Raw genomic sequence first — 25,492 nt, 5'->3', positions numbered from 1 at the left:
CCGCTACTTCCATGCTCGATGCTAGGTACAAGGACCGCTACTTCCATGCTCGATGCTAGGTACAAGGACCGCTACTTCCATGCTCGATGCTAGGTACAAGGACCGCTACTTCCATGCTCGATGCTAGGTACAAGGACCGCTACTTCCATGCTATGTACAAGGACCGCTACTTCCATGCTATGTACAAGGACCGCTACTTCCATGCTCGATGCTAGGTACAAGGACCGCTACTTCCATGCTCGATGCTAGGTACAAGGACCGCTACTTCCATGCTCAATGCTAGGTACAAGGACCGCTACTTCCATGCTCGATGCTAGGTACAAGGACCGCTACTTCCATGCTCGATGCTAGGTACAAGGACCGCTACTTCCATGCTCGATGCTAGGTACAAGGACCGCTACTTCCATGCTATGTACAAGGACCACTACTTCCATGCTCGATGCTAGGTACAAGGACCGCTACTTCCATGCTCGATGCTAGGTACAAGGACCGCTACTTCCATGCTCAATGCTAGGTACAAGGACCGCTACTTCCATGCTCGATGCTAGGTACAAGGACCGCTACTTCCATGCTCGATGCTAGGTACAAGGACCGCTACTTCCATGCAGACAAGAGACAGGGTTTACGTGAAATGTTACATTCACAGCTGGATAAGATGGAAACGGACACAGTGACAGTTCGCACCGACGAAGAGAGGTTACGGAAAGACGGAGCTGAAACTTCACTGCTTGACATGTGTGAAGAAATAATGGTTGAGAATGAAACTGAACAACGAAACAGCACAGCAAGTAAGTGAAAGAAATAGGTTTTGATGAAGTTTTCCTGGTAATGGGGACATATGTGAATGCCCCAAACAAATATTTCTGGTCTGTGTGTAACTTTAATTTAACTAGGCAAGTCAGTTAAGAACAAAATCTTCTTTACAATGACGGCCTACCCCGGCCAAACTCGGACAACGCTGAGCCAATTGTGCGCAGCCCTATGGGACTCCCAATCACGGCCAGATGTGGTACAGCCTGGATTCGAACCAGGGACTGTAATGTCGCCTCTTGAACTGAGATGCAGTGCCTTAAACAACTGCGTTCATGTGTGTGTTAACTACTTAACTTTTAAGCATTCTAGTACAGTTAACAGTTATCGGTATAGTTTATTTTGGCAAGGAAAATATCGGTATCGGACAACAATGTCATATCGGCGCATCACTAATCCACAGCAGCATGACGGTGGACAAATATTCAAATACACTCAGCAAAAGAAGAAACGCCCCTTTTTCAATACCCTGTCTTTCAAAGAAACACTGTATCCCATGCTGGTTCAATGACCCATAAACAATTAATGAACATGCACCTGTGGAACGGTCGTTAAGACACTAACAGCGTACTAGGTAGGCAATTAAGGTCACAGTTATGAAAAGTTAGGACACTAAAGAGGCCTTTCTACCGACTCTGAAAAACACCAAAAGAAAGATGCCCACTGTATTGTAGGCCTGTTGTAAGGCAGGTTCTCTCACCAGCAATAACATCGCCTATGGGCACAAACCCACCGTCACAGGACCAGACAGGACTGGCAAAAAGTGCTCTTCACTGACGAGTCACGGTTTAGTCTCACCAGGGGAGATGGTCGGATTTGCGTTTATCGTCGAAGGAATGGGCATAACACCAAGGCCTGTACTCTGGAGAGGGATCGATTTGAAGGTGGAGGGTACGTCAAGGTCTGGGGCAGTGTGTCACAGCATCATCGGACAGAGCTTGTTGTCATTGCAGGCAATCTCAACGCTGTGCGTTACATAGAAGACATCCTCCTCCTATCTCATGTGGTACCCTTCCTGTAGGCTCATACTGACATGACAATGCCACCAGCCATACTGCTCGTTCTGTGCGTGATTTCCTGCAAGACAGGAATGTCAGTGTTCTGCCATGCCCAGCAAAGAGCCTGGATCTCAATCCTGTTGAGCATATCTGGGACCTGTTGGATCAGAGGGTGAGGGCTAGGGCCATGCAACCCAGAAATGTTTGGGAACTTGCAGGTAGGTGCCTTGGTGGAAGAGTGGGGTGACATGCCACAGCAAGAACTGGCAAATCTGGTGCAGTCCATGAGGAGGATATGCACTGCAGTACTTAATGCAGCTGGTTCAGTTTATGTCTCAGATGTTGAATATTATGTTCATACAAATATTTATACCTTAAGTTTGCTGAAAATAAACAGTTTATTTATTTTTTTGCTGAGTTTCTCTATAGTACACAGTAGTATGACGGTGACAACAATCCAAATACAGTACCAGTCAAAAGTTGACACCTACTCATTAAAGTACATTGTATACTAATAGTGAAGACATCAAAACTATGAAACAACACATACAGAATCATGTAGTGACCAAAAGAAAGTGTTAAATCAAAATATATTTTACAGTTCAGATTCTTCAAAGTAGCCACCACTCTTGACATTCTCTCAACTAGCTTCACCTGGAATGCTTTTCCAACAGTATGCGGTGGTAGCCATGCTGGTTAAGTGTGTCTTGAATTGTAAATAAATCAGTGTCACCCACAAAGTATTCCTCTCACCATCACACCTCCATGCTTCATGGTGGGAACTACACATGGGGAGATCATCCGTTCACGTACAGTAGTCTGTGTTAATGTGTTATTTCATAGCGGAGTCTTCACTATTATTCTAAAATGTAGAAAAGAGTAAAAATAAAGAAAAACCCTAGACTGACTAGGTGTGTCCAAACTTTTGACTGGGACTGTATATCTACAGTACACAGCAGTATGATGGACTTGGTAAGTCCCCTAGGGCGTTGTGTGTCCTCACAGTCTGAAGTACAGCAGAGGAATGGAGTTAGTGTGCGTGCGTCATTCAGAGTCAATATGTCAGACAGAATTGAGTGGTAGCAGGACTGTGGGAAGAGAAGGAGTAAAAGTAAGTCAGTTCATGCCTTCTGGGAGTGCTAGAAAGTCCGGAAGCTATGGGCAGAGTTAGAATGCCGTCTGTCAGACGTTTTACAATGTATGTTTACTTCTAATCCGTCTATCTGCATATTTCAAGACATGGCATACGAGGGTGCAGTGAGATACCCAATGGGGTTGGACAATATTATTTATTTTCGTCACTTATATTGAAGAAGCTATTACTTCAATACTAGAGGTCAAATGACACTCCAATGTTAAGAGAATGGAAAACTCTAATACTTTATTATTGAAATATTGGAATAAATCTGGCTACAGACAGAAACACCACAATGTGAAGTCATATGGGGGAAGAGTCTAACAAGCATTGGAAACAACATTGGGTGTGGATACCGTGGGAACATGTGGGTCTGAGCAGGTGGGATGTCATTCATGTTTGTTGAAATGTAAAAGTTGTCTGTTGTTTTTGTCAAAGTATGTTTTTGTTTATTGAAAAAAATATAGAAATATATATAAAACCAAAAAGGAATGGCTTGTCAGTGATTGTCAAACTAAAGTGAAATGAATGAATGCAGTTTATGGTACTACTGTCCTCTACATTCTAAAGCCGTGAAGGTGTGTTTCACAGATGACTAACAAGACATTAATTACACTAAAAGCAACACAAAATTTGATCTGACCACAACAGTATCACCTTACCATCAATATGATGTACCGATGGTGGCAGCACATGATCCAACATGCACATGATCCAACATGCACATGATCCAACATGCAGAGCCGCTGCCATGGTGGAATGACGCAGTTAGTGTTTCACACACACTTAGGGTTCTCTCTCGGTGTGTACAGGAAAATGCTAAGGGGCACACTGCCAAGGGACAGCAGGTTGTTTACAACAGGCCCAACGGCTTCCTAATTGGATATCAATTGCCTCTGCATCGACCAGTTTGCCTTGGCCCGTAAAGGATGGAGGGAGGGCGACAGAGGCAGGAGGGATGAGTGGAAGGAGGGAGAGACAGACGGACAACAGGGGTGAGGGGGAGGCTCAGAGACACAGGGGAAGAAAGGCGTGACGGAGAGAGAGGGAAGAGTGAGAGAAGCAGGAAGGGCTGAGGAAGGGAGAGATGGAGGGAACCATGGACAAGAGAAAGAATTTCAGGAAGAGAGGTGAAAAGATGTGACAGTAACAGCACTCACCAGCCGAAGCAGAAGAGAGCCAGGTAGAAGCCCAGTAGCGTGGCCACCACATGTCTGATGAAGGGACTGGTCTTACTGGGGTGGAGATACAGACGAAACCAGAAGGCTGTCAACAGGGCAAACAGCTGACACACCACAAAGTTCACCTGGGAGAGGAGACACACAAGGAAATAATCAAAACTTTAGTGAGTTTTGTACAACAAACAAAACAGCTTCTATTACCAGGTCAGACTGTAAGAACCATCACTAGCCGTGTACCAGGTGATGCACCTACACACACACACACACACACACACACACACACCTTATCCTCAAACAGACACCGCTGCTGTCCCATGTCATATAGACTAGTTTTGTACAACCACTAGACACTTCGTTTCACACAGAATATTTAAGTACTTTATTCCTGACATAGTTCATTCTGGTGCTCAAAAAGTATGTTTGTTTATTTATTTATTTATTTATTTATTTATTTATTACTGCAAATGACTGTCCTATCATTCTTAATTGTCATCAGGTGTTAACGAGGATATATATGTTAACTAGGCAAGTCCGTTAAGAACAAATTCATATTTACAATGACGGCCTACTGGGGAACAGTGGGTTTAACTGCCTTGTTCAGGGGCAGAACGACTGATTTTTACTTTGTCAGCTCGGGGATTCGATCCAGCAACCTTTCGTTACTGGCCCAACGCTCTAACCACTAGGCTACCTGCCGCCCCAGTACAAGGAGTACCAGTACCGAGTCAATGTGCAGAGGTACAAGGTAGTTGAGGTAATATGTACATGTAGGTAGGGGTAAAAGTGACTAGGCAATCAGCATAGATACAGGGCAGCAGCAGCGTATGTGAAGGGTGTGAAGCATCAATATGCACGTGTTTTGTGTGTGTGCGCATATGTAGGAATGTCAGTGTAGTATGTGTGAGTAGAGTCAAGTGAGTGAGCCAGTGCAAGAGCGAGTCAGAACAAATAAAGGGGGGGGTCAATGAAAAGTCTGGGGGCCATTTGATCAACTGTTCAGCAGTCTTGTGGCTTTGGTGTGGAAGCTGTTAAGAAGCCTTTTGGGCCCAGACTTGGTGCTCCGGTACCGCTTGTCATGAGGTAGCAGAGATCACAGTCTATGACTTGGGTGGCTGGAGTCTGACAATTTTTAGGGCTTTCCTCTGACACCGCCTGGTATAGAGGTCCTGGATGGCAGGGAGCTCGGCCGCAGTGATGTACTGTGCCATACGCACTACCTTCTGTAGTGCCTTGCAGTCGCATTCCAAACAGTTGCCATACCAAGCGCGGTGACGCAGCCAGTCAAAATGCTCTCAATGGAGCAGCTGAATACATTTGGAAGAGGCCATGCAGTTGTGGGTGAACAGGGAGTACAGGAGGGGACTAAGCACGCACCACTGAGGGGGTCCCGTGTTCAAAGGTCAGCATGGCGGATGTGTTACCTACCCTCACCACCTTGGGGCAGCCCGTCGGGAAGTACAGGATCCAGTTGCAGGTGTTCATTCTCCGTCTCCTTAGCTTAGTGATGAGCTTGCAGGGCACTATGAGCTGTAGTCAATGAACATTATTCTCACGTAAGGATTCCTTTTGTCCAGGTGGGAAAGGGCAGTGTGGAGTGCAACAGAGATTGCGTCACCTGTGGATCTGTTGGAGCGGGTCCAGGGTGTCTGGGTTGATGGTGTTCATGTGAGCCATCACCAGCCTTTCATGGCTACAGACAGGTTACATTGGCGTTCTTGGGCACAGGGACTATGGTGGTCTGCTTGAAACATGTAGGTATTACAGACTGGGTCAGGGAGAGGTTGTAAATGTCAGTGAAGACACTTGCCACGTTTACATTAGGTAACTAGTTTTGTACAAAGAAATGCAACATACAAAACAGAACACTGATTGTATTGAAAAGTGCAACAGCAAACATGTATATACGGTAGGTGATTAAAAACCACCTTTGTATTTAAAAGTGGAACTGCAAACAGTTATCCATTACTGCAGTCAGGTAACAGATTATTATTATTATTATTAACTATGTAAGGCAACGGACTATGAACTGATACTTGGATAATGAAATAAATGTTTAGTCTCCTCTCACAACAACTAATCAATTTATTTGATCTCTCTAACAAATCAACTTGCTTTTAGGGTAAGGGTTTAGGGGTAGGAACGTCCCAAAAAGCCCAGATACCACTAACCCTCTTCCCGGATAGTGTCCGGGATGGTGTCAATAATAGGGTTGATTTGTAATCCATTCTTTTTCTGGGTGAGTAACATGGTTCCGAATTTGGTAAAAAGCCATCTTTTCTTTGACAATGCAGTAAGCGGTGTTACATTTCATCTCTAGCTCCGTTAGCTCTGCCTGTTCACCGGCTTGGGCTGCCTGCCACCTGTTGCCTGTCAAATTTGGCTGCCTGGTGGTATAAATATTGATGTTGCTCCAACTCCGATGCATTTGATGTGCTTCTGGCTTAAGTTATGTTTTAGCAACGACTCGTGTTTTAGGTTGCAAGACCCAAATGAGTCTCCCTGCTGCTTTGGACATTGGGATGCTGGATGTGCTCCTCCTTAGGCACTAGAATTGGCAAAAGCAACCCCTCTTGAAACACGTAGATGTTTTTTTTGTGGTGGTGGATCGGTAGCAGCATCTCCGACATTGTCATCATCATCATCATCATCATCATCTTCTGGTTGATCGTTTTTTGTTAAAGCTTGAATTCCAGTGCATTTCATTGTTGTTCTTGCTAGCTAGCTTGCATATTGAATGCCATTACTTAGCTCAGGAAAAAAAACAAAAAAAACAGGCGGCACAGTTCTGAGGGAAAGTTTTCGTGAAAAGGGATTGTGCCATTGTGTTCCCCACACATGATTAATTTAATTAGCTACATTTAAAACATTTCTAGCATTGTGTTTGGTTTGTTAACCCTTATCAGCCTGTGTTTGAGCAGTGAAAAGTAGTGTGTTGTGGCAAAATATCGTTACCCATCGAGTTTATTGGATAATTGTTTTGTTGCACGGTGCTCCCAAAATGAAAGTAGTGGAGACAGCTGCACAGAGTAGATGTGTAAATTCTTCCAGTGTATATATGTATAGATTCCATTTTAATAACTTAAATCGGATTCATCCTTGATTCCTTGTTTGTGAGCTAGTAACATAAGCATTTCGCTGTGCCCGCTATAACATCTGCTAAACTGTGTATGCGACCAATGAACTTTTATTTGATTTACCATCCTAAATAAAAATCATATTTTTTAACTGGAAGAGAGCAGTGCCTCTGTCGCTTCTGGAAAGAGACACTATTACAGCACCGTGGCAGCTGGCACTAATACACAGGAGAATACACTGTTGATAGAACCCAAGCTCTTTGATAAGGCTGTTTTCATGATAACCTCGAGTGTAGGGGGCAGTATTTTGATGTTTGGATGAAAACGCGCCCAAATTAAACTGCCTATTTCTCGGGCCCAGAATATGCATATAATTGTCAGATTAGGATAGAAAACACTATAAAAGGTTTCCAAAACTGTCAAAATATTGTCTGTGAGTATAACAGAACTGATATTGCAGGCGAAAACCTGAGGAAAATCAAACCAGTAAGTGGCCTCTATTTTGACAGCTCCATGTTCCATAGCCTGCCTTCGCTCCATTTAAAAAGGGATATCAACCAGATTTATTTTCCTATGGCTTCCCCATGGTGTGAACAGTCTTTAGACATAGTTTTAGGCTTTTATTTAGAAAAATGAGCGAGAAAGATCACATTGCATCATTGTATGGCTGGGTGCCAGCAGCATTTTGTATGCGCAACAGCTTGGAGCAGCCATTTTCTCTCTCTCTCCTATTGAAGAAGCTACATTCCCGGTTGATATATTATCGATTATATATTGTAAAAACAACCTGAGGATTGATTATTAAAAAACGTTTGAAATGTTTCTACGAACATTGCGGATACTATTTGGAATTTGTGTCTGCGATGTCGTGACCGCTCGAGCCTGTGGATTTCTGAACAAAACACACCAACCAAATGGAGGTATTTTTGCTATAAAAATAATATTTATGGAACAAAAGGAACATTTATTGTGTAACTGGGAGTCTCGTGAGTGCAAAAAATCTGAAGATCAAAGGTAAGCGATTTAAATTTATTGCTTTTCTGACTCTCGTGACAAATCTACTTGGCTGCTAGCTGTTTGTAATATTTTGTCTACTGAGGAGATGTCCTTACATAAACGCTTGGTATGCTTTCACTGAAAAGCTTTATTGTAATCTGACACGCCAGGTGGATTAACAACAAGCTAAGCTGTGTTTTGCTATATTGCACTTGTGATTTCATGAAAATTAAATATTTTCAGTCATTTAATTTGAATTTGGTGCTCTGCAATTCAGCGGTGGTTGACGAAAATGATCGGGATGGGTGCATCAAGATGATAACTGGATAAAGCAGGCATAGAGGACACCTTTTTTGTTCTTTGTGGAAACAGTTTGGTTTCCTCCTGTTTATTCTATGTTAACAAAGCCTTACATAAAAGCTACCAACATCAATGATCAACTCAACTTAAGACTGGTGACGCTTTGTCACACACACAGAGAGTATAGCCCATCTTATCAATTGTAGTAGGCACAATTATTTCAGAAGCCGGCATGTTGCTAAAGTCAACAGTAGGACCTAAACTATCGGTACCACCCAGTCTATCGCCTTTACCTTTCCGTGCATCATGGCACCCTGGAGACAGTGTGCACAGTAACTGTGGTCACACCCAGGGCTGTGGCGGTCATGACATTTTGGCAGCCGGTGATTGTCAAGCAAATAACTGCCGGTCTCAAGGTAATTGACCTTAGTTACCGTAAACACATTAAGCATCTCCTGGCTTCCACGCAAAGCCTACAAGCCACTGATGCAGACCTTTAGAATTCCATGGGATTATTTTATAGTATGAAGAATACAATTGAACATAGCGGAATAAAATCTCGAAACATTTGAGTGCACACATGCGGATATTCTGTGTTGCAGCTAAAAGAAACAGGTACTCCTATAGGCTTAATTTAGAGTCATTCATGTAACTTTAGTTGTGATACAAATGTTGGGCTATATGTTTAATACATTCTAAGGCTGCATCTTTCAACTAATGGACTTGAAAAAGAATCGCATGAAAGGCATGAGTTTGTTTTTTTTGTACAGGTAGTACACAGTTAATCAGTCTCTCATTAACAATTTTTAAAAGCACTTGATAATGCCTCGAATTTCCAGGCGGCATCCCTTTTGTGTGGCCGAAATACCCCCTAAAAAAAACATATCTATTGCAGCCAGTGGCCGATGTGACCTTGGGAATTATAATAATTATATTCATCCCTTCTCTCGGCTGCTTGATCCGAAGCACTTCTCACTCAAATGGCTCTCCATCACGTGACCAGGTCTCTCACACAGGCTACAAGTGAAGACAGACATCTGGGACACAACTGTGCGCATCCTTATCCAATTCCGAGGCGCATATTGTAGATATTGGAAGAGTAGGCCTAACAAACAGCAAAAGCACTAGCATATGTCAATCTACTATCCACCATAATACAAAAGTTTACCTATTCTATTGTGTGTGAGAAATAAATATACCACACAGTCTGGGACAGTTGTGGGATGAGCTAGATCCCAAATTAATACCACCACTAGCAGCAAATAACCTTTTTTACTCAATGCTGCTGACGCAACAGATCAGAACGTTTAGCCATTATACATGTAATGCTTTTATTATAAAAAGGTGCATTTTTAATGTAAAAATTATTTCCCAAACTTTAAACTCACGTGCTGTTTATGTATGCCAGTTAGGCTCTACACCCGTTGTAAAGCAGATTAATGTGCTTAAGTTTAAGACGTTATTTGGCCACTTTAGTTGTGATACATACCATATCAAAACATACAGGCCTATGGGCTAGGCTACATGAGGTGTCGACTATGATTTGAAAAATCACGCATTTCTCGCCTTAGCTGGGCATCACTCAAGTGATATGCTAATCTTGTCACCCATCGGACTATTCTTGATTTAATCCTGTCTTCACATTTACTAAATAATGTGTGAATTTATATTTACAATGGACAATTATCATACACCTGTCTCGATACAGGGGCAGCAGGAAAAATACATGTCATCAACGTACTTAAACGAGGAGGATTTTTCATGCCAGCCAGGTAGGCTATACTCCTGTTGTAAACGGATAAGCAATGTGCTTTATATTAGCAAAGTTGATAGATAAATAAATAAAATAAATAAATAAATAAATAAATAAATAAAGTAGGCCTAGCCTATAGAAACCCGATGGGATCCGCTTTTTAATAGAGGCCATCACTGTTTTCTCACACAATTGCATACCCTATAGAAATGTTGTTTGATTAGATTTGTGAATACATTTGCATTGATGTCAGAATGATTAGAGTGACAGAGGGCTGAGTACCAGGCAGTTAGCATGTACGGTAGGCTACTTATGACCAGCAGCAGCATCAGAACTTGGAGAAGCCTAATTACCGTGACTAAATGTGCACGTGGAATTTGACTGCCATCATGACCGCCAGTGTGGTGGTAATATGGTAACCATAACAGCCCTAGTCACACATCCAATCTACAATGACAAATACTAGTTGTATTGAGAGTACCACACCCTTTCTATTCCTAATGGTATTTCATTTGTACCATTCTCCCTCCCTCCCACATACAGTAGAGTATACCAAGGGGCTGCTATAGTGGAGTACAATCACTCAGAGAAAAATCCACTAGGACTCTGACTAAGCTACTTAAGCTAATGTGGTGGGTGGGGACTGTATGTGCACGTGTTTGTGAATGCATGCGTTTATCTTTGCCTCATCCATTGGTTCCTCTCATCCTCCACAGTGGTCCCATAGTGAATCTCATTCATTACGGGAGCAGATTAACACGTGCCTCCATTTGGAAGGCAAGGCCCAAATTACATTTGGAACGCTTTTCAGATTGACTTCAGCTAAGAGCCGCACTTTCCCCATCACCACCTGCTCCCAGGAACCTGAGCCACTACATTTGATTGTTTGTTCCCCCCTCTAAGTACTGCGCTTCAGTGTGCACAGAGCTCAGGGAAGATTCTGAAGCAAGACGGAGAGAAAAATCGACTGGAAGTGATAGAGCATCTCCTAGTTCTCTTTTACTAGTACTACTGTAGCCCAGTCCCTAGACTCTGTGGCCGGCCGGGCCAGCCAGTCCCCCCTAGACTCCGTGGCCGGCCGGGCCAGCCAGTCCCCCCTAGACTCCGTGGCCGGCCGGGCCAGCCAGTCCCCCCTAGACCCTGTGGCCGGCCGGGCCAGCCAGTCCCCCCTAGACTCCGTGGCCGGCCGGTGTGTCTGAGCGCTAGGGCAAAGAAGCTTTTTCCTTGGCACTACCCAGATTGACTGTGGCTGGAGGAGTTGGGTAAGAATAACATTGGAAGTCAAATCAAATTTTATTTGTCACATGCACTGAATACAACAGGTGTTCACCTTACAGTGAAATGCTTACTTACAAGTCTTTAACTGTATTGTTGGTTAAGATAATAGATTTATTATATTTTTTAACCTAACAAAATTGTGGAAAAAATGAAAGAGTTAAGAATAACAAATAATTGAAGACCGCAGTAAATAACAATAGTTAGGCTATATACAGGTGGTACCAGGTCAATGTGCGGGGGCACCAGTGTCGAGGTAATATGTACATGTAGGTAGAGTTATTAAAGTAACTCTGCATAGATAAGTCCTCATTCCTTTAGGATTGAGGAGTACGGTAAAATCTGTCTGAAGCTGTGAAGACAAGGTGTGTGTGTGTGTGTGTGTGTGTGTGTGTGTGTGTGTGTGTGTGTGTGTGTCAGGGTTTCCATCAGCCCCCCAAAAATAAAAAGACTATAAATACAACAGAACCGGTCTATAGGGTAATTTGCATAATTTAGTGTGCATTTTTGTTAGTCGTCATGCATCTTATTTATCCAACAACTATTCCACGCACACAGAACCTATTTAGAGCCGGATTTCTTCCGCAGCAGGCCAGGTACTTCTATGCATGCTCAGGCAGTGATGACAACAGCTGACCTCTCGGCAAAGAAAGTGAGGTCCCTGATCTGAGAGAACACAACGCAGTTCACTAAAACAAATCACTCACTACCACTTTAGTCTCTCGGGCCGTTAATACACGCCCTCTCAAACATCACAGACAGAGTGTGTTCCTTAAATCAGGGCCCTCATCAGGGACCCATCTGGCAGATGAAGGGGTGGAGACCGGTTAAAGAAAGTTTAAGCCATGAGACATGGATTGTGTATGAATGCCAATCAGAGGGTGAACGGGCAAGACAAAGATTTAAGTGCCTTTGAACGGGATCTGGTAGAACAGCAACACTGCTGGGTTTCACAAGTTTCCCGTGTATTTCAAGAATGGACCACCACCCCAAGGATATCCAGCCAACTTGACACAATTGTGGGAAGAATTGGAGTCAACATGGGCCAGCATCCTTGTGGCGTGTTTGACACCTTATAGAATCCATGCCAACGAATTGAGTCGCTTCGGAAGGCAAAAGGGAAGGTGTTCCTAATGTTTCACACACACACACACACACACACACACACACACACACACACACACACACACACACACACACACACACACATTATGTTTTAAATAGTACCCCTTGTGTGCACTTCCGATAATACCGTATACCCCGGTATGGTACAGAAACGGTATGAAAAGGTGGATACCGGCCAAACCTAGAGTCAGCTTCTGTCTGGCTTGCAGATGTAGCGACAGTTGGCGGCTATTGGCGCTAATCACTCAGGCAGAAAGCCTGTGTATCATATCAGGAGGTATTTACAGAACACGAGGTCCTTTTGTTTCTCTTCACGCCCAAACAGTAGGAAGAGGAAAAAGATGGTGGCTCTGGCCTCGTGTTCTTCCCACTTCTATTGTCATCAGTATTATTGTTTAGGGAATGAATGCTCCCAGGGGCTAACGAGACAATAATTAATTAATTTGAGATAGTGAAAGTAAGCTTATAAGGCAAAATAAGGGATGCATGGATAGGGTGGAGGGGAGGGATGTAAGGATAGGGTGGAGGTAGGGCTGGGCAATATGGCCCAAAAATATGTAGGCTTTATTTTTAAACAAATTTTTCAATTGCGATTTGACTTGTGATTTTTTATCAAACTTTGGTGAACTGTTGGAAAGGTGGCATCCTATGACGGTGCCACGTTGTATATGGAGTTTGCATGGCTGTGTGCTTGATTTTTTACACCTGTCAGCAACAGGCGTGGCTAAAATAGCAAAATCCACTAACTTGAAGTGGTGTCCACATACACTATATAGTATATACAAAAGTATGATAACTTGTCATAATGTGTCAAACTGGCTTACATTTTGTCAGGTATTTTCCACAAGTTAGGCAAAAGCTTTTATCATGTAGATAATGTTGCCCTGCCTATGGTTTTATTGCTGCCATTTATTTGACAGTTACAGCTCATAACAGTTCCAAAAAAACTAAAAAAGAGAAGTTGCATGTGTGCTGACTGTTGCTATAATAATAAAAAGTTGACTGGTTTTCCAAAAAGCACATGATGATCATCAAGACTCTTGGAAGAATGTTCTATGGACAGATGAGTCAGAAGTATAACGTGTCCCATTATACCTGGCTAAAAACACTGCATTCCACAGTACGAACCTCATACCAACAGTCAAACGTGGTGGTGGTAGTGTGATCAAGTCTACGTAAAAATGGCTAAAATGAAACAAAATGTTAGTTTTAGAATGGCCTACTCAAAGTCCAGACCTAATCCTAATTGAGATGTGGCAGGACTTGAAATGAGCAGTTCATGCTTGAAAACCCACAAATGTTGCTGAGTTATAGTAGTTCTGCATGGAAGAGTGGGACAAAATTCCTCCACAGCGACGTGAGAGACTGATCAACACCTACAGGAAGCTTTTGGTTGGAGTGTTCGCAGCTAAATGTGGCACGACCAGTTAGAATGTAAGGGGGCAATTACTTTTTCAACACAGGGGCATTGGGTGTTGCATAACTTACATAAACATTTGAAAGGGGGCAAATACTTTAACGGCACTGTATGTGAAAACAACCGTTATGCATGACCTACATAGAAGACGAGTGTCAGCCAATTAACGATTTCACAAAATGAAACCAATACTCGATGCAAGGCTATCCTCAACCCCCACTCAATGCCTACTCATAAGTAACAACAAATCAAACAATTCTATCCTCAACCCCCACTCAATGCCTACTCATAAGTAACAACAAATCAAACAATTCTATCCTCAACCCCCACTCAATGCCTACTCATAAGTAACAACAAATCAAACAATTCTATCCTCAACCCCCACTCAATGCCTACTCATAAGTAACAACAAATCAAACAATTCTATCCTCAACCCCCACTCAATGCCTACTCATAAGTAACAACAAATCAAACAATTCTATCCTCAACCCCCACTCAATGCCTACTCATAAGTAACAACAAATCAAACAATTCTATCCTCAACCCCCACTCAATGCCTACTCATAAGTAACAACAAATCAAACAATTCTATCCTCAACCCCCACTCAATGCCTACTCATAAGTAACAACAAATCAAACAATTCTATCCTCAACCCCCACTCAATGCCTACTCATAAGTAACAACAAATCAAACAATTCTATCCTCAACCCCCACTCAATGCCTACTCATAAGTAACAACAAATCAAACAATTCTATCCTCAACCCCCACTCAATGCCTACTCATAAGTAACAACAAATCAAACAATTCTATCCTCAACCCCCACTCAATGCCTACTCATAAGTAACAACAAATCAAAAGTAAATAGAGAAGCAATGGCTTCCCATGCCAGCCAACTTCAAAAAGTCTATACCTGCCTGATGGTTTTAGACGTAATTCCACACTTTGATGAGTATAAGCTGTTCTCTTCGTGGGTAATGGTGGCTGGGGACATAACATGCTTACATTTATCATTGACTAATCTGTGCCCCGCAGTGGCAAAAATAGCAACCCAGCAATCAGCACGGTCCAGAAAATTGCAGAGATGGAGACCAAACAACTGAGAGAAAAAGCACTACAAATCTCATCCCATCTAGACTTACATGGGATAGCCTAAATTAACACACTAATTCCAAAGAATCCCTGATATTAGCCAACACTTCACATTTTGGTGACATTCATTGCTTGTTTAAAAGCACACACAGGTGTTGTCAGAAAACATCACATTTGTCTCAAAAGGTGATCTGAGTTGTGGCTATAGTGTTGAGGAGACTGTTTGGCCTGTGTTCCCCTGATCTTCTACAATCCATGTCTTCCTCCATTGAGCAGCTTGTTGCTATGGAGCGCTGTTTCATCGTTAATAAGCAGAAAGTAGTTATTGATCGGAGGATTGAATGACGTCCTTTTACAAGTGGTACCTGCTGAATGGAACAGACTGCACTTCACTACTGACACGTGTGTGTTGTCATAGGAACAGTGATCGAACCCTCTATCAAGCCAAGAAACAGACATTTTCAAGTCATTACCAATAAACATTGCGCTGCACAACCAGTGGTGTACTGGAGGGTAAACAGTTTAGCCCCCTCCCTCAATTTTTGGTGTGACAATTTACCCACCATTTCCTGAAAAAAAAATTGCAAGGAAGGTAGGCTTGACTTTTTTTCACAGGGACCGGTGATCAGAGTTTATCACTACATCACTGTGTACCACACCGCCATATTGCAAGCTAGCATAAACACATGACCACTCCTCTGCATCGATTCCTCTCACTAAGGGTCAAAGGTGCAGACTGCTCCCCAAAGGCAGTGGTTGACTTAAGTGACCTATATTAGATTACACTACCCTCTAATCATAGTAAAACCAATACAATCATACTATCGCAAAGCTGCTGAGCAATGACTGCATACAAATGAGGACAGGCTCTTAGCTGCCGAACATAGTGTCCTGACATGATGCTTGGTTCAGAGCTAAATGGGGAGATAGTAGCGAGAGAAAGGAGGAGAGCCAGGTATCCAGAGGAGCGCTGACAGCTCTCTGCTCTCCTCCCGCTGCCAGCCCTCCACTACCCACAGCCACCAGACTAGACTCCCTTCTCCCACTGCCAGCCCTCCACCACCCACAGCCATCAGGCTCCCTTCTCCCACTGCCAGCCCTCCACAGCCATCAGGCTCCCTTCTCCCACCCCTCCACCACCAGGCTCCTTTCTCTCCTACACGACAACTCCAGCTGAACTGCTCAATTAAATTTAAGAGAAAAGGGGGTAAAGTAGAAAAAGGGAATTGAGAGAGAAATTCTGTGAGGGAAGCGAAGAAAGAAAATAGAGGAAGTTTGAGATGAGTGAGTACAATACAGGGAGGCAGAAACAAGCAGGTCGGAAAAAAGCCTAAGTGTTGATGGAAGCACCGAGCATGCAGACTCATGAAGTGAAACAAAACTTGACAGAAATCAAGTTTGCTGGGTAGCGATAATGTTTTATATTTTTTAAATGACGTAGCTCTAAGGGGTTGATAGAGAGACTGAACTGACTGTCTCCACTCCTGTGGTTTCCATAATGAGTTGCAGGAAGGCTGCTTATCTGAGCCTTCCACTCCATCCAGACACTCTCCTCACTCAGCTCCCCGGGGGCGTTTTACAGCGTTGCCCTACTCAGGGACAAACAGAATGCCACAGCAGTTCCTTGGCTTAACGCCAGTCAGTGCTAACTACCGCTTCCTACTATAGGCCAACATCTGCATTCTGTAGCCTCCATCGGTTTCCACTGAGAAGGGTTAGCTAGGGCCCTGCTCCTCACAGATGGAGCCTTTTCTAACAGACACCTAAAGTGAGAGGGTGAACGGAGACAATCCCCAGCCTGGGTGGATCAGACTGAACCCAAGCGTGAGTGAGTGTGGAGTGTGAGGAATGGCGTCAGCTCCTTTAGAATGTACACAAAAATACAAACTGACAATTATAGGTCTATACAAAAACCCATGGGCTACACATACTCAATATACACACAAAAGTATGTGGACACCCCTTCAAATTAGTGTATTTGGCTATTTCAACCACACCCATTGCTGACAGGTGTATTAAAATAAACATTAAAAAACAGGCACACAGCCATGCAACTTCCATTAACAAACATTGGTAGTAGAATGGCCTTACTGAAGAGCTCAGTGACTTTCAATGTGGCACAGCCATAGGATGCCACCTTTCTTAGTTCGTCAAATTTCACCAAGATAGTTAGTCAAATTTCTGTCCTGCCCCGGTCAACTGTAAGTGCTGTTACTGTAAAGTGGAAACATCTAGGAGCAACAACGGCTCAGCCGCGAAGGTGGTCGCCACACAAGCTCACAGAACAGGACTGACGAGTGCTGAAGCGTGTAGTGGTCATGGCCTAGCAGCCGCACACAAGCTTCAGATCACCATGAGAAGTGCCAAATATCGGCTGGAGTGGATTTTGGAACAGTCCATTACACTCTGGAAAAGTAGAAACGCAGGTCATTAATGACCATGATTTTGGAATGAGATGTTTGACGAGCAGGTGTCCACAGTCTTTTGGTCATGTATTGTAAGCCTAATTATGCCACCAAGTATGGAGGGTGCCAACATTGACATGCAGAGCATAGTCCTCCAAAAATATGCCTGGACTTTTCCCCATTCAGACTAGACTGAGGAAACAAAAAGCCACACACATTCTACTCTACAAATGCAACAATTTCAAAACCTTTTACTGACTTACAGTTCATATAAAAAGGAAATCAATTGAAACTTAACTGAAAAATATAAAACAGCAGCTCTGGTGGACATTCCTGTAGTCAGCATGGCAATTGCACACTTCCTTCAAATGTGTGCATATCTTATCCGCAGCACAAAGTGCACCTGTGTAATGATCATGCTGTTTAATAAGCAGATTGATATGCCACACCTGTCAGGTGGATGGATTTTCTTGGCAAAGGAGAAGTGCTCACTAACAGGGATGTAAAAACACAATTCTGGGATCATTTATTTAAGCTCACTTCACATGTTGCGTTTATATTTGTGTTCAGTATAGATTAAAGGAAAATCCTCGTTGTGTAGGTGAGAGGGTGTCTGCGCAAAGGGAGCATTGTTAATATTGAAGACATGATCGTTTCTCTTCAAACCTGCGTCCTCTCTTTTAGGGAATTTAAACTAAGTAAATGTGGGCCACTGTGGTGGCTGAAGAGAGCTTCTGCTGCACTTCTGTCAGGGAACCAATCATAGAGCAGAAACATCAGAACAGTGAGAAACATCAGAACAGTGAGAAACAGAGGACAATGATTGGCTACTAGTGATGTAAGGAGGACAGCGCCAAGCATCAACAGAAGCAATGTCCGTCTAAATAACTGATATGAAAGTACATACTCTGGAATACCATAAAAGGCCATGTAAAAACACATTCTAAAAATAGTCTGTTATTCAGAGGATAGAATCTATAAAGACGGCAACAGTAAAGGACAAGACACTGAATTATTAAGATGCCCCAGTGTGTGTTTGTAAAGGGTCCTTCACTCCTCTGCACTGAAAACCTGGGATAGGTGAAAGCAAGATGGGACATTGGGGATTTGCGTCACATTAAAGGTCATTCCATCAAGAAAGGAGATGCAGAGAAAGCCATTCTAGACAACAGAAATGCACCCATGGACTTCCTGGCTCTGTAATGTCTATACAAGATGGCGGTGGTCTTTGATATGGCTCCCAAATGGACCAATGGATGGACTCCAGTAAAATGTGTGTATAAAGAGAGTGATATATATTTTAACAATGCATGATACCCTTGGGTGATAATGTAAGAACAGATTCATCTAAAATACAATATACTGGCATCCAATGTTGTAGCGTATGTTTATACAAAAATCTGAGGTCAAATTCCAGTAAAAACACATAGCATTGAGTGTTCCATCACTGGTTGTAAAGTTAATGATCAGAGGGAAGGTGATACATTCCCTCTGTATTCCTATACGGATGCTGGTCATTGTACCCAATGCTAACCGCGTAGAGGAACAATTACCAAACAACCTCTGAGTGACTGCTGAGCTAGGGAGGGAGGGCACGGGGGTGTTGCTGTCAACACAAACTTCTCAAGTGGCCTTCTGATGGCCACTTGAATTTAGCATGCAGGCTGTAATAAATCCAATTACACCAAATAAATCCTCTGCTGTACTGCCAGGCTTGTTCAGATAGAGGTAGTTAAAGATGCCTATAGAAGCCGTGTGTGTGTGTGTGAGAGAGTATTTCTTTTACACAGCTTTGTTGGTTCTCAGGAACAGGTGATAACTGCCTCAATTACTTGTGGTCAGATGTCACATTTCATTAATCACTTGCCATTCTTACTTTCTGGGCAGCCATGATTGAGAATTACCCTGTAATCAACAGGTATAATTACAACACCACTGAAAGGACTCGATTTGAAATTTCGTGCAGAGAGAATCATTTCCATGCATCTCATGAATGAAGAAGAGCTCTTTGAAGAAAGGCTTAGCTAATCTTATGAAATGCTTCAGACTTCTTTGAATATTAAGTTTATTTTGGGACACGGAACAGACAGACTGCTAAGCGAATACAATCGGTCTGTCCTTCTGCAGAGACATTTAGATTTGCCCTGGTTACTCTGCCTGAAAAGGCATCTGTAACTACTATGTAACAGTACAAAGGTCTGGCTGCTTCAACCTTCTGCAAAACATAGACTAGATGAATTTGACAAAACATAGATCATTCAGCACCCTTGATTTCTTATGACAAATAGCGATTGAAGTTGTGTTTTCAAAGAGCACGTTACGCTTAGCGGTGTCTGAAAATTAAATGCACTATAAGGTCAAGATGCACTTAAAGAGAAGCTTATGTGGGGGTGGGACACATGAGGCCTTTCCCCACAACTAGCCACCTGCTAACATCCTACGCATGCGGCTAAACAAGAGGCAGGATTATTTAAGCCTGAATAAAAGCCAAAGAACTATGGCAGTGTTTATTCACTTCAACCTCACCTGGATCTCCTGTATGGCCTTTATCTGATGTTGTAGGCTTAACTGTCAAATTGTCAATCACAGCGCATTAAGAGGAAGCCATTTCATGGTTGTCATGCTAAAGAACCAATATAATTAGCTTATTCAAGGCTATTTCTCAATTAACCAGCATGCCAGGAAGGCATGGAGATGAGTGACAAATGACAAGATGGGATAGGTCTAGCTGGTGTGGACAGCAGAGAAGAAAGATGGCGAGGATAGTCATTGGTCTCACGAGAAGGTTCTTATCACAGGTTCTCAGAAGCTGCATTTCTTGGACACAGCAAGCAAGGAGCCAAGCAGTGTCTTCGATCACTTGGAGTTCACGGTCAATTCACTTCCTGACAGACATACCATCTCTGTTTCTATACAGATCTTTGTCAGTGCCTTCACTTTAGTGTCAAGTGGAAGCATAGTCACAACACTGCTCGATGTTAGGGGAATTCCTTTAAAGAAAAGCTTTGGCAACAGATTAAAATAGTTAAATTGTGATGAATGACAAAGCATGGGGGAGGGGGGGCTGAAGCATTTAACTTTGCGTCCTCTGCCATTACGAAACCTCTCGGTTCACTGAACCTTGAACAGTAGTGTGAATCGCATTACAGTCAGCGAGACGGAATTCATCTCTATGAGGAAACAATGTGTACTATGCAGGGTGGGTCAAACACAGAAGCCTGCAACTCTGGAATACAGTCATTCTCAGCCAAGCAGGGTCAAAGTAAATAGTATATTTCTGATTCCAGAATAAGGTATCAAAACACAATCTACACATCTGTTGTGTCTTTGTTATGAAGACCACCGTTGCAATTAGCCCTATAAACAGTAAAGGTCCAGGAAAGACCTGGCGCTGTTGAAATGCCATAAAGTATAATAGCAAACAATGGCCACCACACAGCCTCACCCACATTCTGCATTCATAAGTCATTTGGTGGCCCATGCCTCTACCGACGCCTTCTAGGGCATGATCTTATGACTTGGCAGCAGCTGCCCTTCTTGTTTAGGAATAGCAAACAATCCTAGTTTGTCTTTGCCCACTGCTCAGTGTAGGCCTATGTGGAGATTAATTGTGCAAGGAGGAGCTCATTTTGGCTCTCATGGAGCTCTCATGGCAACTTGCATCTAATCAACCAATACGGAAAGAAGCAGACACACTAAGAAAAGAGATAGTGGTGCCAAGAGGGCTGAGTGCTCCCCTGGAACCAAAACAAAATGTTCAATCCTTTTGTTTTGAACAGAAAAATTATATTTGTTTTATTTAACTGTTCCGACCAGCAAAAAGTAACTTTAAATCATTACTTTGTTTACTTTAACATGTGAAATCAGTTTTCCATTTAGCTTGACATTAAATGACTTCACCAATGGATAGAGCAGCTTGTTATGGAGCCGGCAAGCAGACACTAGCAAGCAGACACTAGCAAGCAGACACTAGCAACCTAACAAACGTGTGGGTACAGAGCTGCACCAGAATCTAAATAAAAACACTTTACCTTTTTGTTGTTAATAAATCCAATGTGAAATATGAGAATAGTATCCTTAGCTAGCATTGAAAAAGTAAATCAATGTTCTCTAATTAAAAATCTCTTTCCCTAATTTCTGAATGAACCTGTAAAGTCAGCTACAGTAGACTGCCTGCTTCAGAGGGAGGGGCAGGTAGCCTACAGACAAGTAAAGATTTTCAGTTGGCAGGCAGACACTGGAATCGGTTTCTGAGTGACAGTGAGGGCTTTGCATAGGCACTTAGTTGGGTGTATTGTGGGATTTCATTTTTTTTGTTGCCTGGAGCGTAAAACAACGTTACTAACTAGTTCCCATGCTTTTAAAATACGTTCTCGGTGCTGTTCCTTGAAAAAACATTTTGGGGTTTTCGGTTCCTTAACCAGGGGTTGGAACCGGTTCAAGACAATCAGACATCCCCCAAATTGGCACTTTACTACATTTGCGCACAGCAAGCCAGTTCATGAGAGTGCTCTCCGTCAACATTAAGAGGACAGAGAAACCAGGCGCGTGCTCTCCGTCAACATTAAGGGGACAGAGAAACCAGGCACGTGCTCTGTCAACATTAAGAGGACAGAGAAACCAGGCGCGTGCTCTCCGTCAACATTAAGAGGACAGAGAAACCAGGCGCGTGCTCTCCGTCAACATTAAGAGGACAGAGAAACCAGGCGCGTGCTCTCCGTCAACATTAAGAGGACAGAGAAACCAGGCACATGCATGTGCTCTCAGTCAACATTAAGAGGACAAAGAATGATTTTTAAGACTTGAGACAATTGTGACATTGAATGGCACACATATACAATCTGAGTGTGAATGGTATGGCAAGGCATGGGTATGTTAGTAGGTGCACCGGTTTGTGTCAAGAACTGCAACGCTACTGGGTTTCACGCTCAACAGTTTCCCGTGTGTATCAACAATGGTCCACCACCCAAAGGACATCCAGCCAACTTAACAACCGGGGGAGGCATTGGAGTCAACATGGGCCAGCATCCCTGTGGATGAGGGGGGTGACACTCAATATTAGGAAGGTGTTCCTAAATGTTTGTTATACTCCGTGTAGGTAAGGGGGAATTGATCAAAATAAACAAAAGGGGCAAACAATTAACACAAAACAATGAATGCGTAAGAATTGGTGGGACACCGCTTAGCACATTCTGGAGAGAGACATGATCTTCACCACAAACCCACCCCCTTCTTCTAGTCTCAACATTTCAAATAATAAATCAAGACATTATCTTTTCACTGACAGCCACATCTCAATAATCAGCTACGCTTATTACCACACACGCTGCCCAGATCGAAGGGCTTCCCAACTAGGCACAGGCCTCCACACTGGTGAGTTGAAGCAATCCACAGTTATTGTTTTAAAAGAAACTAATGATCCTCGTTTCTTCATGAGTCATGCTCTCTGGTTAAGTACATTTAATTATTAAATGTATTTGTGTATAGACAGGAGTAATTATATAAAACTTTGACAAATGTATTTAGCATCTTGTCCTTTGCTTAGGATACTCATCACATTAGGAATTGTATTTTAAAATTGTTAGTCTGCAAATACTTTACTACAAAAAAGGTGACTTAATACTCGGCACCCCCTACTCAAAACATCCCACAGCTATGGAAGCTACCGGCTTCATCTTCCATTGTAAAAGTGTTCTAGCCTGTAAGGACATTGTTTTGCGAACAGTTTCAACATGCATTGTGGCATTATTCAAGTGTGTTTAATTGAAGCCTGAGAGGGGAGCTGACAATGCAGCCCAGACAGCTCTAGCAACAAATTAGTAACTGGAACAGGCACTAAACTTCCTCTTTGCGTTATAAAAACAGGCTGCAGTAAAACAGACGTGATCCTTTCAATCACGTGAAACACATTTCACAGCACTGAACATAAAAACTATAGTACTGAACGCCTTAAAGTATAATTGTATAAAAAAAAAAGTTTAGGTTTCGGTATACCGTGCAACAATAGTGTTTATATACTGTACCATTCCCAGGACGGTCTATGTAATGTACCCCCCACAGTCCGGATCTCTTCAACATCTGACCGACTAGTCCGACTGAATGTCTGCATTCTCCTCACCAAAAAAAGTTAAATAATTTGTCGTCACACACATTGGATAGGTCCAGTGAAATGTGTGGTTTTAAAATGGGTCAGTATTACACCACCCCTGGAGAAAATTAGGGTTACGTGTTTTGCTCAAGGGCACAGACAGTTGTCACCTTTTCGGCTCGGCTATTCGACCCAGAAACCTTTCGGTTACTGGCCCAACGCTCTAACCGCCAGGCTACCTGTCACCCAACTAGCAATATATCTTTTGAAACACACTACTATGTTAAATTAAACCTTAAATAGTGCTTCCTTCGCACACAATCCAAGATTAGAAGCCCACAGCCCAGAAATAATCTCTTTGAAGAAGCACTACTTTCATTCTGGCCTAACGCCCTTCAGCAAGAGTCAGGGGATGATAAATCTAGCCTTGTCACTCATTAGCATTTTGCCATTTTCCCGTGGAATACCGGTACGACATTTTCCCCAACTCTCATCTTATTTACATCTGCTCCCAATACAGGACATTTCCTCGCCTGCGAGAAAAGCACAGTTGGCGGATCCATAGATCCAAATGTAGAAGGACAACAGCTGATGGCAGAGTGAATAAATGAAGGTTGTGAGATGAGAGGGAGAAGAGGTTTGAATACTCATACATCCCCTTGTGCATCAGCAAAAAAAAAGTTTTAAATAAAGATGTTTTATTGTCGCCATGTAGTATAGGATGCATATTATGACTATATTAAAGTCACTGACATTAACAGGAGACTTGTTTAAATGTAACACCAAGGACATAGGCTACCTCATCACTGAAGCAAACCGTGACAGTGTAAACATTTAATTAAGCAATAAGGAACGGGGGGGTGTATAAGGGCCACACACACACACACAACGCGGAGTACCTGAATACAGCCCTTAGCCGTGGAATATTGATCATATACCACAAAGCCCAGAGGTGCCTTACTGTTATTATAAACAGCAAATGTGCCTGGGTAGGCCAGCCTGCCTGGGTAGGCCAGCCTGCCTGGGTAGGCCAGCCTGCCTGGGTAGGCCAGTCTTATTATGGATAAGAGTGAGAATATTTGTAGACACTCAATATTTATTGATAAGGCATACCTAGCTCATTACCATGCACTTTCTCCACCCTGTGAAGTTCATCATAACCTATTTCATCTGAAGCCTAATAAACAGCATGGTTTCCTGAGTCGTAGTGGGAAGACCACACACACACAATATCTCATTACTGCTTTTTTTATTTTACCGACAAAAGTGTAACACCATGTCGAACGAACACATCCTGTTATCACAGCTGTCGTGATTATTATTTATTTTTTTATAAATATATACACTGCATATGGAAACGTGGTTATTGAGGGAGAAAAATCTACCAAAATACAATGCATAAATATATTATTTTTACTGCAGTCTTTGGACAAAGACAACAAGGCTGTGTTGGAATCAGCAGGAGCCACAGTAGTACTGTTCAGTAGGCCTACAAGATGAGGTACTGGTGCTGTGATGAAGATGAAAGCCATAAATTCTTATTTCAGTAACAGAAGACAAGGATAGGCCACTCTTTCCACATTCTATTGCCCATTCCAACTCTCAAACCTAATAACAGCCTCATTCATGGCCAACCCCCCCCCTGCAAGACAACATGCTTTCAACTTTCATCTCCCCCCTCCCAAAAGCAAAGGACAAAAAAAAGACTGACACAGAAAAGAGGGTAGCCAGGGGGGTGCATGTCTGCTCAGGTTTAACATCAAATAGCATGCCACACACACCTGCAGCCAGACAGGGGCTTGGCCTATGCCATTGCTCTGCTTTGAGTCTGGGTAAGAGCAGAG

The 25,492-nt window shown here is 42.9% G+C and overlaps 1 protein-coding gene across 1 annotated transcript in view; it reads right to left on the bottom strand.

Moving 5' to 3' along the window:
- LOC110498114 (membrane-bound O-acyltransferase domain-containing protein 2) overlaps positions 1-25,492 on the bottom strand; it is an 82,493-nt gene that overhangs the window by 32,756 nt on the left and 24,245 nt on the right. The window contains exon 2 of the mRNA XM_021574706.2: positions 4,104-4,249. Coding sequence (XP_021430381.1) covers positions 4,104-4,249 — 146 coding nt within the window. The remainder of the gene's footprint in view (positions 1-4,103; positions 4,250-25,492) is intronic.

Source organism: Oncorhynchus mykiss, chromosome 19 (assembly GCF_013265735.2).
Source record: "Oncorhynchus mykiss isolate Arlee chromosome 19, USDA_OmykA_1.1, whole genome shotgun sequence".
NCBI classification, from domain to species: domain Eukaryota; kingdom Metazoa; phylum Chordata; class Actinopteri; order Salmoniformes; family Salmonidae; genus Oncorhynchus; species Oncorhynchus mykiss.
The sequence above is the reverse complement of the archived record's forward strand: the minus strand, read 5'-3'. Positions and strand labels throughout refer to the sequence as shown.